Raw genomic sequence first — 15,323 nt, forward strand, 5'->3', positions numbered from 1 at the left:
TAATCCATGCAGAAATAGAAGTATTAATGATGTACACCTGACATTTATACAATGTTATAAACCAATGTTACTGCAATAAACAAAAAATTTAAAAAAATAAATGAAAAATAAAGCCCTGGCCTTCGGAGGCTTCTCATGTTCTCACTTCTGACACACCCTGGGACCAGGAAAAGTGATCATATTCTTTTTTTGCTCCCCTTACCACCTGACTCAGAGTCTTGCTTTCCATCCCAAATTCCATCACCATTCTGAGTACCATCAATAACCACACGGATGACCCCTTGGTTGTCCTTGACCTCCTCAACTCCAAAGACCTTCACCTCCATCCCTGTACTCCCCACCCCACAGACAGATTTTCTTATGCCTTTCTTTCAGAATTACTTTCTTATTACTTCCTATAGACTTTCTTATTACTCCAAACTATTCCACCTCTTAATTATTAAATCTAAGCATCCCACTCTGACTACAATATCCTCATGATTTCCTATTTCTCACCTTTTTACTCAAACTACACTGCCAACCCCTTCTCCTCTGGCTTCAGTCACACCCTATCTCCTTGCTTGCTTCTGACCTCTCTGGCTCCTCCTTCTCAGTCAGCCCAGTACACTCCTCCACCTCCATTTACTCCTAATGTCAGCATATGTGAGGTTTTCTCCTCACATTTCTGCTATTATCTGTCCTGGGGCGATCTTATACTAGCCCAAAGCACCAACTACTCCTCAATCTTTCTCTCTTAACTAGTCCTCCTCTTTATAGCTCTAGAGCAGTGCCGTCCAATAGAAATATAACGTGAGTCACAAATGAGACACATTAAAATGCCACATTAAAAAAAATTAAAAAGAAACCAGTGGAATTAATCTTAATATATTTTATTTAACTCAATATATCTAAAATATCATTATTTTAACATATAATCAACATAAAAATTACTAAGAAGATATTTTCCAATCTTTATTTCATACTAAGTCTTTTAAATTTGGTGCGTACTTAAACACAGCACATTTGGACTAGTCACATTTCACATGTTCAGTGGCTACCACATTAGACAGCATAGCTCTAGATCTATATAATACAGATCCTCTCAGCTGTTCCACAGGGACCTTACTCAATCTTCCTTAGCCCCTACATGTGTGTGTAATCAAATTCTATTGATTCAAACTTCTAACCATATTCCTCATCTATACAATTCTCTTCATTCCCTCGTCAACGCCCTGGTTCAAACCACCTTTATCTTTCAAATGGAAAAACACAATAACTTCCTAACCAGTCTCTACAGTTCTGCCAACAATACCTTATTGTTATGCCAGGCATGGGTTAAAGAATAGGTTTTACTGGGGAAAGGGAAAACACACAAGGCCAGGGTTGGCAAGACAGAAATGTACTCTAGTCTCTCCAATAACTCTTGAAGAGGTTAACTAGGACCAAGGCATGTACTAGGACCAAGAGGACATGACATGGCTTCTATTTCAGAGGGGGAAATTTCAAGAACCCCTCTGCGTCTCTCTTCCTATAGGGAAGCATGATAAAATGGATTTCTCAGAAGTGGAATATTGAGGCTGTTGGACAGTCTGGATTTTGCGTACCAACTGTTATCAAGTTGACTCAGAATACTCAAGGATGCTCTAAACCTGGGGATCTGGGGGCAGCTGGGGCTGTTTAAAGCCATGGAGTTACAGTAACCCCCACTCCCAGACAGTCTCATGGGGAGCTGAGCTTTAGTGTCACCGTTACAGCCGCAGGGTGAGAGAAGGGATGGCCCACTTCTCAGCTAGCTTGTTGTCTAGATAACTCATGAGTATCCAGTGTGATTCTCAAGACAATTGTACTCCCTGCATAACATGCACCCTAATCCAAGCTATCCCATACATTTCCTTCAATATTTTATCCCAGTCCCAGGCACTCAATACATTTACAAAATGCAAATCTGGTGGTACAATTATGCCAATACACTATATTAGCTAGAAGTTCAAAGTCCATGAGACTATCACCAAACACCTATCACAATCTGGCCTGTTTTACTTGCTCCTTCCCTACAAATAACCTATGCCCAAACATACCAAACCACTTGACCTCCCCAAAGCAACCAGAGTCGTCCATTTCTGCGTGCCTTCCTCCATGCTATTCTATCTATCTTAAACAACCTTACTTTACCTGGCTAGCTCAGACTCATCTTTATAAACACTACAGCTTTCAGACACCACACCTCTCCCTGAGCCCACCTGCCTGCACTCAAAGCTTTATAATTTTGATGCTCTTCTTCCATGGTCCAAGAGCGCCCTGTGCACACCTTTAGCATGTCACCACTGAATTACATCTGTGGCTTGTCAATCTCCACCCACTAAAGTGTGGGCTCCTCAAAGGCACAAGCTGTTTTTCATGCCTGAGACATGACAAGTCCTCAATAAAAGTTTACTAAATGAATGAATAAAAGTTGAGAGTTAAAACATCATAACATACCAGATTTTGTTAGATTATTAGACACTGCTTCTTCTAACCGAACATCTGAAAATGAAGCTTCTGAAGGTACTTTCTTCTGTTCATCTTTTAAACTCTGTGCAATTTGCTGTATAGAGAAATCAGAAGGAACATTAAAGTGTAGTTTTCAGCTGTGTTTGGCAATATTAACACATTCTTTCTATAAAGTAAAAAAAAATACTAATTAATAAATAAATGGACTAATTAAAAGAACTACACAAAACAACACATGGAAATGAAAAAGTTAAATTAGTATAGCATGTCTCTATTCTCAAAAAGACATATATACAAGGCTCACTTAAGAAGCTTAGTTTTCAACTTTACATTTAGAAACGAAGTATTCAGATTTAAGATTGGATACATTCTGAATATCAGAAATGCTTTTATCAAGTAACTGGCCAATCCAAACAACAGGTTTTCTCTTTATGTGAGATTAGCTACAGTACGCTATTTTTTAAACAGATTTTTTTAAATTAACTTATGGACTGAGACTATTTAACCCTGTTTCACTGCTTCAAGAACATCATCAAATATACACTAACTACTAAGTTAGTAATGAAAATCCCACTAATTTATATTGGTTATAAAGGTGGAAATATAAAGAACTGAAGGCCTAACAGACACCTAGCTACTGCCAAAAAGAACAGCCAGAGAACTCTTTAGGAGACAGACTCCATATCACCCCAGCCAGCCCTCTCACTCTGCATGCAGAAACCAGAAAGTATAGCTAATCCCTAAATGGCACACAGATGTCACAGCCAGAGCACCTTGTACCCCAACTCCTCACCAAAAAAAAAACAAAGCAAGCATATTTACTGAAAGTGGTACCCTTAAACCAAAAGGTCTACACAAGAAAGCATCCAGGATACTGGCCAGGTGATGACTGAACAAACATACTAAATTACACTCCGGGGGATCCTAGCATCCTATCAGAACTATTAAAACAAGCTTTCTATCTATAATATAAAAACTGATATTCATAAAGAAGAGAAAGAAAGGAGCAGATGAAGGGGAGAAAGCACAATTCCCTAGATTGGGCTGAGAAACACAATTAGTCTTCACCATATCCATTCTGTGGCCTTCAGAGTCAAGGTAACTTCTGCAAATGGACTACCCATCTGCTCCCTAGAATTATTAACAATACCCAGACACCAAAAGAATTCCTACTATGAGCCTGCAGAATAACAAAAGCTGGACAATAAACAGCCCCAACACTACATGCCCTACCTATCATATATCTGATCCCTGCAAGGTTATGATGTATTATAAAAACAGTACTATTCAAATAATTAATATAACTATCCAAAATATAACAAATTTAAATAGAAGTCAGAAGAAGGGATGAAAGTTTAGGAGAACCTTCTTAAAACAATATGCAAGTGCTGGTATATTTCAAGCCTGTTATCTTTAAAACAAACATACCTATTACTATACATTTTTCAGTCAGGGCATTGAAATAAGTTAGGTTAAAATGCTGGTGAGGATGTGGAGCAACAGGAATGGGTTAGAATACATACATGTATTTCTTTGCTCTGTCAGCTGAGAGGACCCAGAAGCACCAAACCCCATAGCAGTGAGCATACCTAACACCCAAATCTTGGTTTCTAATACCATTCTCCAAATAAGCCAGGACTCCTGGAAGAAATGGCCGATTCTAGGGCTAAGGCAGGAAATAGACAAGATGAGCCAGGAACATCTTGTAGTGCCAGAAAATAAGGAGTGCTCAAAAACAAAACAAAACCTTACATTAAGGCGGTATGTCAAAGGGACATAGGAACCAACTGAAAGAGCTCCCAATGGCCAAAGCTGGAACTATTTGAGCAACAAAATAAAGGAGCAGCGGACCCAAAGCATAAAATAAATATCCATGAGTCCATACTAATATCAATAAGTGATTGAATAAATAAATAAATGGACGGAAAAGAAACAAATCTCCACTGTAGAAAAATTCCAAATAATTCATGTAGATACTTTGCCCTCAAGGAAGTAGCGTTAATTCCCCACTCTTTACATATGGGCTGCACACAGGACTTCCTTCCAAAGAGAACAGTATGGAAAAGGAGGAAAAAGAGTAACTTTCCAGTGGAGAAACCTGACATTGCTACCTCAGCTAGGTGATCAAGGTCAATACCAACAGTGGCAAGTCATGCTGATAGTATACACCCTTGATATCAGGTCTTGAAAATGGTCCTTTACCCTATGGTTTTCCTCCTCAAAACCCATAACACCAGTCTAATCATGAAGAGAACATCAGATAAATTCCAACAGAGGTGGCATCCTACAAAATACTTGACTAGTTCTCCTCAAAACTGTTAAAATCATCAAAAACAAGGAAAGTCTTGGGGGGCTGGCCTGGTGGTGCAAGCGGTTAAGTGCGCGCGCTCCGCTGCGGTGGCCTGGGGTTAACCAGTTCAGAACCTGGGCACGCACCAATGCACCGCTTGGCAAGCCATGCTGTGGCGGTGTCCCATATAAAGTGGAGGAAGATGGGCACGGATGTTAGCCCAGGGCCAGTCTTCCTCAGCAAAAAAAAGAGGAGGATTGGCAGATGTTATTAGCACAGGGCTGATCTTCCTCACAAAAAAAAAAAAATTAAAAAAAAACAAAAACAAGGAAAGTCTCAGAAAATGTCACAGCCAAAAGGAGCCTAAGAAGACGCTAAAAATAAATGTAATGTGGTATTGTAAATGGCATCCTAGAACAGAAAAGACATTAAATAAAAACTAAGGAAATCTGAATAAACTATAGATTTCAGTTAGTACCAATGTATCATTACTGGTTCATTAACTGTGGCAAATGTACCATACTAATATAAGATGTTAATTAACAGAGGAAACCGGGTGCAGGATATATGGGAACTCTTTGTGCTATCTTCTCAATTTTTCTGTAAATCTAAAACTGCTCTGAAAAATAAAATCTTTTAAAAAAAAGAAAAAAAAAATCAGGATGTATGACATCCAGGAGAAGCAGTCTAGAGAAAAACAAGATAATATCTGAGCCACATTTGATAACTTAACAACAAAGACTACCACTTGGTAACAAAAGGTATGTTGATGAATATAGGATACACCTATGCAGAAATGGACTTTAATCTATTTTTCATAGACAAATAGATTTAAGTCTGTCAACACTCCTGCTATAAAGTGTTGATAATTAAAAGCAAGGATAGTTTGTAAACCTAGCAAAATTAGATAACACTTTTAAAAATGTTAGAAACATGTGATGACTTAGCAAAATTATTTCAAGGGACATTTTCAAATTCACTAGCACCAAAATTTCCTTTGGAACTTTTCAAATAAATAACCAGGCTACTGATAATCTTTACTCTACTACTTTTAAAAATGTATTTTTAGGGCCGGTCCAGTGGCATAGTGGTTAAGTTTGAGCGCTCCTCTTTGGCGGCCCAGGGTTCGCAGGTTCGGATCCCAGGTGCAGACCTACGCACCACTCATAAACCCCTGCTGTGGCGCCATCCCATATACAAAATAGAGGAAGACTGGCACAGATGTTAGCTCAGGGCTAATCTTCCTCAGCAAAAAGAGGAAGATTAGCAATGGATGTTAGCTCAGGGCCCATCTTCCTCACCAAGGAAAAAAAAAATTTTCATTTTAAATATTTTTTCAAACAAACTAGATCAAGTAATTTGTTTTAATAGATTAAGGAATAGTCACATTCTTATAGGTAAGGGAATCTGAAAGAACAACTCCTTTCATATAAAATACAGAGAAGCAGAGACATCAAAACTCACCTTTACTAATCAGCCAAATGTCTTATTTTTAAAAAATAATAAATACCTTGAACTCATAGAAACAGAGAATAGATTGGAGGTTGCCGGGGTGGGAGGTGGGGAATGGGGAGTGTGAAAAATGGGTGAAGGTAACTAAAGGGTACAAACTTCCAGTTATAAGTTCTGAGGATCTAATGTACAGCATCACGACATAGTTAACAATACTGTAATGTATATTCGAAAGCTGCTAAGAGAGTAGATTTTACAAGTTCTTACCACACACACCAAAAATTGTAACTATGTGAGGTGATGGATGTGTTAACTAACCTTTTTATGGTGAATTTTTCACTATATATGTGTCAAATTACGTTGCACACTTTAAACTTACACAATGTTATATGTCAATCATATCTCAATAAAAATGGAAAAAAATTAAAATTAAAAAACATTTTAACTAATGAGTTGGATATTTCACTCATTACTTAAATGAATTCATTAAAGACTTCTAAAAATAGTCAAATGTTATGTTTTTAAATATTTCAAGGGTTAAACAATAACAGCCACTGTCTAGTGTATGACTACTAGGTTAAGTGCTTTCTAGCCATTATCTCTACTCTCACAACAACGCTCCACGGTCAGTATTGTTACACCTATTTTACAAATAATGAAACATATTCATAGAAGCTAAGTAACAGCTACTAATTGACAGAGCTAGGATTTGAATCTCCATTTGTCTGAGTCTACACTTCCCCCTATGCCATGCAAATGGGAATCTTCCATGGGCATATTCCTAGTTTAAAGAGATCAGCTCTTAGTTCAAAATCTTCAGATCTATAATTAGAATCAAAGGTTTAAGTGTGATAGTAATCTGATCGGATATCTTAGTAGGATATACTCTAAGGACAAAAAGAAGTAAAAAAATCTTGAATTTAGTAAGTTTATTGTCAGTTATGGTGTTGGTGGTGTGATTCTGAAAGTATTTTTGTGTATGTTGCAACTTGGAGCAAATGAGTAAATAAATAATAGGTGATGGAAGCCAGAGTTTCTTTTGTGAGAGAAGGGAGATACCAATATGGAATGGGGGAAAATGAGGAGGAACCCTATGGAACTGGATTTGAATTGGTGGTTTCAGTGTGAACTCATGATATTTAAAAATATATATTTTCTACGTCTGGTCTGTAAAGGGGGTTAGAAGTAATGACATCTACTGTTAGCAATGAAAACATATAACATTCAGATCTTAGTTTCTAAAAACCACTCTCCTCTCTCTTAAAGGAACCAAAGCTTCTTCAAGAAACAGCTGACTCTAGGTCTAGGGCAAGGAATGTAAAAGGTGAGTGCCTGAATAATCTTGTGCAAGAAAGCAAAGAAATCTAGATTGATCAAGATAAAAAAGAAGACTCAAATTACTGGAATCAGATATGAAACAAGGAACATTAATACCAACCTTATAGAAATAAAAAATGTAAATGAACAACCATATGCCAACAAATTAGATAACTCAGACGAAATGGAAAAATTCCTATAGAGACATAAAGTACTGAAACTGACTCAAGAAGAAATAGACAATCTGAATAGCCCCAAAACAAGAGAAAAGACTGAATTAATAATAAAAAAATCTACCCACAAAGAAAAGACTAGGCCCAGATTTCTTCACTACTGAATTCCACCAAACACTTAAAGAATTAATACCAATATTCTTCACAAACTCTTTCAAAAAATAGAAGAGGAGGGAATACTTCCCAACTCAATTTATTGAGGGCAGTATTACCCTGATATCAAAACTAGACAAAGACAGCAAGAGAAAAGAGAACTACTGACCAGTATCTCTTACACATATGGATGCAAAAATCTTCAACAAAATACTAGCAAAATGGGCCGGCCCCGTGGCTTAGCAGTTGAGTGCTTGCGCTCCACTGCTGGCGGTCCGGGTTCGGATCCCGGGCGCACACCAATGCATCGCTTCTCCGGCCATGCTGAGGCTGCGTCCCACATGCAGCAGCTGGGAGGATGTGCAGCTATGACATATAACTGTCTACTGTGGCTTTGGGGGGAAAAAATAAATAAATAAAATCTTAAAAAAAAAAAAAATACTAGCAAACTGAATCCAAAAACATATGAAAAGAATTATATACCACAACAAATGGGATTTATCCCAGGAACACAACGTTGGTTTAACTTCCAAAAACCGATTAATGTAGGGGCCGGCCAGGTGGTGCAAGCGGTTAAGTGTGCGCGCTCCGCTGCGGCGGCCCGGGGTTCGCTGGTTCGGATCCCGGGCGTGCACCGAAGTACTGCTTGGTAAGCCATGCTGTGGCGGCGTCCCATATAAAGTGGAGGAAGATAGGCACCGATGTTAGCCCAGGGCCGTCTTCCTCAGCAAAAAAAAAAAGAAGAGGATTGGCGGATGTTAGCTCAGGGCTGATCTCCTCACAAAAAAAAAAAAAAAAAAAAAAAAAACGATTGATGTAATATATCATGTCAATAGACTAAGATCACCAGACCATCCCAATATATGCAGAAAAAGCATTTGACAAAAAACAAAACCCTTTCATGATAAAAACACTCAATAAACTAGGAATAAATGGGAACTTCCTCAACCTGATAAAAGGCATATACAAAAAACCCACAGCTAATATCATACTTAATGGTGAAAGACTGGATACTTTCCCCGGAAGATCAGGAATAAGACAAGGACATCTGTTTTCACCACTTCTATTCAACACTGTACTGGAGGTTCTAGTCAGTGCAATTAGGCAAGAAAAAGAAATAAAAGGTATCAAGATTGGAAAGAAAGAAGTAAAACTATCTCTATTTGCAGACAACATGATCTCTTATATATATATATATACACACACATAAAATCCTAAGGAATCCACTAAAAGACTATTAGAACTAATAAGCTAGTCCAGCAAGGTTGCAAGATACAAGATCAATATATAAAAATCAAATATACTTCTATACACTGGCAATGAACAATCCAAAAATGTAATTAAGAAAATAATTCCATTTACAATAGCATCGAAAAGAATAAAATACTTAGGAATAAATTTAACAAAAGTGTAAAATTTATACTCTGAAAACTACATAACAATGTTGAAAAAAATTCAAGAAGATCTAAATAATTGAAAAATATCGCATGTTCATGAATCAGAAGACTTAACATTGTTAAGATGGCAATGCTCCCCAAATTCATCTACAGATGCAATGCAATCCCTGACAAATCCCAGCTGACTTCTTCGTAGAAACTGACAAGCTGATTCTAAAATTCATATGGAATTGCAAGGGACCAAGAATAGCTAAAACAATCTTGAAAGAGAAGAACTAAATAGGAGACCTTACTCTTCCCAATTTCAAAATTTATTGCAAAACAACAATAATCAAGGCAGTCTGGTAATGACACTAAAACAGACATAAAGATCAACGGAATAAAACTGTGAGTCCAGAAATAACCCATAAATCTATGATCAACTGATTTTCAACAAGGGTGCCAAGACCATCCAACAGAAAAAGAACAGCCTTTTCAACAAATGATGCTGAGACAACTGGACAGAATGCTGGAACAAATGATTCAAGGACAACATGCAAATCAAAACCACAATGAGATATCACTTCACACCCATTCTAAGATGGCTAGAATCAACAAGTCAAATACTAACAAGGGTTGGCAAGTACGTGGAGAAATTAGAACCCTCATACACCGCTGGTGGGAATGTAAACAGGTGCAGTCACTTTGGAAAACAGTCTGGCAGTTCCTCAAAGGATTAAACATAACAGTTACTATATGACCCAGAAATTCCACTCCTAGGCATATACACAAGAGAAATGAAAACACATGTCCACACAAAAATGTGCACATGAATGTTTATAGCAGTATTATTTATAACAGCCCACAAGTGAAAGCAACGCAAGTATCCATCAATGGATGAATGGATAAACAAAATGGTTTATCCATACAATGGAATATTATCCAGCCATAAAAAGGAGTGAAGTACTAATACGCTACAACATGGATGAAACATGAAGACATTATGCTAAGTGAAAGATGTCACAAGAGACCACATATTATAAGATTTCACTCATATGAAATGTACAGAACAGGGCAATCCACAGGGACAGAAATTAGTGTTTGCCTAGGGCTAGGGTAGGAGAGTGATAGCTAAAGAGCACAGGGTTTCTTTCTGAGATGATGAAAATAGTCTAAAATTGACTGCGGTGATGGCTGCACATATCTTCGAATATATTAAAAACCACTGAATTATAAATTCTAAATGGGTGAATTGTATGGTTTGTAAACTATATCACAAAAAAGCTGTTTAAGAAAAAAGAAAGAAGTACTCAGATTATGGGGACATGTCAAAAGAACCTTTGTCCTTTAAGCCAATCTAAAGGAAATTCCACTAGTCGTATTTGGGACAATTTTGAGCATCAAAAAGAATACTGATGGCAATGAATTATAATATAATGATTTTTTTAAAAAATCCACTAGTCTACAAGAGACAAGGGTAGGAAAAAAAGAGAGAGGGAGAAAGGGAAATTAATTCTTTACAGTAGAATGCCAACTAATAAATGTAGAAGAAATGGCAGATATGAAAATCACCATTTTGCTATCCTCAGCGTAATAACTGGTTCAGGCAAAGATCATTAAAGGTTGCAAAAATCACTGAGTGAAAAGATGTTGGGGAACTCACATGAAATCAAAGTATCATCTCATCATCACTTACTAATTACAAAGGGGAGAATATACTTTTATAATGAAAATAGTTAGCAATCACTACCTTAACCAATAGCGGAACAAGCTGACATTATGTGCCTTTGATTTGACGAAGTAAGAAGTACACATCAGCTGTGTAGTATTCTTGCAAAAAAAAAAAAGTTTAGCCTGAATCTAAACATGAGAGAAACAATCAGACAAACCCTGAATATGACACATCCTACAATAAAACTGGCTTGGTCCCTCCAAAAAAGTCAAAGTCATAAAAACAAAAAAAAAGGGAGGGGGAAAGACAGTAACCTTGACTGGATCCCACTTTTTAAATTTTTTAATGTAGTTATAAAAGACATTTGAAGGACAACTGGGGAAATCTGAATATAAACTGTATATAAATAATATTGTTGAATTAATGTTAATTTTCATATATGTAAAAATGGCATTGTGGTTATGTGGAGAATGTTTTTATTCTGAGGAGAATAAGAACTGAAGTACTTAGGAGTAAAATATCATGATGTCTGCAACTTACTTTCAAATGGTTAGCAATAAAACATACACAAAAAAATAAAGTAAATGTGACAAAATATTAACTAGTGAATCTGAAAAAACCCTAGATTCAACTGAACATTTGATGATATTAAGGAACTATAAATAATGTTTTTGGTGTGATAACTGTATTATGGTTGTGCTAAAGATAAAAGTGCCCTTATCAAAATAAACAAGTGGGACTATATCAAACTAAAAAGCAAAAGAAACCATCACACAGCAAAAGAAACCATCAACAAAGTAAAAAGACAACCTATGGAATGGGAAAAAATATTTGCAAACCATATATCTGTTAAGGGGCTAATATCCAAAATATATAAAGAATTCAAACAACTCAATAGCAAAAAAAACAAATAATCCAATTAAAAAATGGGCAGAGGACCAGAACAGACATTTTTACAAAGAAGAAAAATGAATGGGCAACAGGTACATGAAAAGATGCTCAACATCAGTAGTCATTAGGGAAATGCAAATTAAAACTACAATGACAAGTGGGACTACATCAAACTAAAAAGCAAAAGAAACCATCACACAGCAAAAGAAACCATCAACAAAAAGACAACCTATGGAATGGGAAAAAATATTTGCAAACCATATATCTGTTAAGGGGCTAATATCCAAAATATATAAAGAATTCAAACAACTCAATAGCAAAAAAACCAAGTAATCCAATTAAAAAATGGGCAGAGGACCAGAATAGACATTTTTACAAAGAAGAAAAATGAATGGGCAACAGGTACATGAAAAGATGCTCAACATCAGTAGTCATTAGGGAAATGCAAATTAAAACTACAATGACGGGGCCGGCCCTGTGGCGTAGTGGTTAAGTGCGTGCGCTCTGCTTCTGGCGACCCAGGTTCGGATCCCAGGCGCGCACCGACACACCGCTTGTTAGGCCATGCTGTGGCGGCGTCCCATATAAAGTAGAGGAAGATGGGCACAGATGTTAGCTCAGGGGCGGTCTTCCTCAGCAAAAAGAGGTGGATTGGCATGGATGTTAGCTCAGGGCTGATCTTCCTCACACACACAAAAAAAAAACTACAATAAGATATTACCTCATGCCTGTTAAAATGGCCATCATCAAAAAGATAAGAGATAACAAATGCTGGCCTGCATGTGGAGAAAAGAAAACCCTTGTGCACTGTTGGTGAGATTGTAAACTGATACAGCCACTATGGAAAACAGTACAGAGGTTCCTCAAAAAATTAAAAATAGAACTACCATATGATCCAGCAATCCCACTTCTGGGAACATATCCAAAGGAAATGAAAACACTAGCTCAAAAAGATATCTGCAAAAAAAAAAAAAAAAGATATCTGCACCTTCATGTTCACAACAGCATTATTTACAAAAGCCAAGACATGGAAACAACCTAAGTGTCCATCAATGGAAGAACGGATAAAGAAGTTGTGGTATACATATACAACAGAGTATTATTCAGCCAAAAAAAAAGCGAGGGAATTCTACCATTTGTAACAAATGGATGGACCTTGAAGGCATTATCCTAAGTGAAATAAGAAAGACAGAGAAAGACAAATACTGTATGATCTCACTTATACGTAGAATCTAAGAAAAAAACCACACACACAAAAAAATCAAACTCATAGAAAAAGTGATCAGATTTGTGGTTAACAGAGGCAGAGGATGAGGGGAGGGGGAACTGGAGGAAAGTGGTCAAAAGGTACAAACTTCCAGTTATAAGATAAATAAGTACTAAGGATGTAATGTACAACATGATGACTATGGTTAACACTGCTATATGATATACAGGAAAACTGTTAAGAGAGTAGAAGAGTTCTCATCACAAGGAGAAATTTTTTTTCTTTTCTTTTTATTGCAGCTATAACAGATGATGGATGTTAACTAAACCTACTGCGGTAATTGTTTCACAATACATGTAAATCAAACCATCATGCTGTACACCTTAAACTTATATACAGTGATGTATGTCAATTATTTCTCAATAATTGACTGAAAAAAAAAACTTTACTGCAAAAAAAAAGCGCCCATACCTTTTAAAGTTACCTACTGAAGTATTTACTGATAAAATGACGTTTGGAATTTGCTCCAAAATAACTAATGGTTATTCCAACACGGAAAGAAACTGGCCATGTGGAAGGTGGGGTGATGGCATGTAAGAGTTCACTGTTAATTCTCTCTACTTTTGCTTATATTTGAATCTTCCATTAAAAAACTTCTAGGTTCTAATTCTGTTTTCACACTAATATCCTAGGCATTATTTAAACTCTGTCCAGCACTGAAAGAACATGAAGTTAAGTATGTAACTGAAAGATCAATGAGATAAACCTAAGTCTTCAATCCACAAATTGGACATCAGTACTGTATAATTTTCAGGAGATGGCCTCCAGGGTTTTTATGTGACAGCATGACACATGGTTACACGACCATCAACTATGGCGGCTTCTACATTATCAACCCTCTTCCATGCCACTTGTGAAAAAACGGAAAAATCACAGGAAGCACTAATTCAATTTAAAAATTGAGAATGTGTATTTCCTGGAAAAGGGAAAAGAACTGAAAGAATGTTTATAAAATACAACTTGAAGGAAAGACAATCTAACAAATTATTTCTGTTCAATTTTACTTCCTATGATTTTATGGCAAGTTTATCTTGCTTTTACATCTTGAGTGAGAATTAAAAAGAAAAATTGTCTTTTCACTAGTATAAAACATCCAAGGGCCGGCCCCGTGGCTTAGCGGTTAAGTGCGTGCGCTCCGCTGCTGGCGGCCCGGGGTTCGGATCCCGGGCGCGCACCGACGCACCGCTTCTCCGGCCATGCTGAGGCTGCGTCCCACATACAGCAACTAGAAGAATGTGCAGCTATGACATACAACTATCTACTGGGGCTTTGAGGGGAAAATAAATAAACAAATCTTTAAAAAAAAAAAAAAAAAAAAAACATCCAAAAGCTGTGTGGGGAGGGGAAGGGATCAAGTAAGGAGACTTACCTCCATCATTACTAACTTATCAGGATAGGCCAGATCTCCAGGAGCTGGTTTGTAGCCTGTGATGTCTGTCTGAATGTAGATGTGGGTTCGGTAGACCAGCCGCTCTTGTACATCTTCTAACATCTGCTTTACTCCAGCTGCAAAGGCCCCCAGTTGTTCAGCTGATAAAAAAGTGAAATCATCCATTCTCTTAAGTTTGGAAAAAATACTTTCTTTAAACAAACAAAAATATTACTAAATTGCCTAGTAATAATAGTATGAACCACTTGTTCATACTATGAACTTGTTCATACCCCAAGCTTCAGGGACTTGGTTATATTCTATTTCAGTATGACTCAATGACCTTAAAAAAATTAATAAATGTCTTTCAATTTCCTCAAATTTAAAATTGGGAAATAAATTAGCCCTTACACCTTCTTCCTGGGACTCTGTGAAACTATCTGTATTATTAATATGAATAATAAAATCTGAATTTTAAATTTCTTTGTGCTTTTAAAAAGTTATCTTATATAGCTTCAGATCACTCCTGAGAGATAGCTAAGGCAGCTTATTAATTGAGTTATCATCCCTATTTTACAAATAAATTGAGTCCCACAGATATTAAATGATGTTTTTGTGAAAAAAGTAAAAAAATAAAATGAGATATGAGTTTATACAGAATTTCTTCATTTCTAAGATGTATCAATGTTAAGACACACCAGTCATTCAGTAACAGCTTTCCAAGGGCTGGGGAGTTGGAGACACTACACAATCAGATAAATACTCACATTAATTTAAAAAATCATCTTTAATTCAGAAGAAAGAAAATGTACATCTTAGAAGGAACTAAATGCAGAAGAAACTCTGGAGGAATAACAAACCTATAGTGTCTCCTAAAGAAAGCTAAAGGGAGGA

General features: G+C 36.7%; 1 protein-coding gene across 1 annotated transcript in view; it reads right to left on the reverse strand.

Annotated features, from left to right (window-relative positions):
- The window catches only part of COG3 (component of oligomeric golgi complex 3), a 74,624-nt gene that overhangs the window by 33,445 nt on the left and 25,856 nt on the right, over window positions 1-15,323 (reverse strand). Inside the window, exons 13-14 of the mRNA XM_058548194.1 lie at window positions 14,430-14,590; window positions 2,458-2,563 (exon numbers count right to left, since the gene is read on the reverse strand). Coding sequence (XP_058404177.1) covers window positions 2,458-2,563; window positions 14,430-14,590 — 267 coding nt within the window. The remainder of the gene's footprint in view (window positions 1-2,457; window positions 2,564-14,429; window positions 14,591-15,323) is intronic.

The sequence above is a fragment of the Diceros bicornis genome, chromosome 9 (assembly GCF_020826845.1).
Source record: "Diceros bicornis minor isolate mBicDic1 chromosome 9, mDicBic1.mat.cur, whole genome shotgun sequence".
Taxonomy (NCBI): domain Eukaryota; kingdom Metazoa; phylum Chordata; class Mammalia; order Perissodactyla; family Rhinocerotidae; genus Diceros; species Diceros bicornis.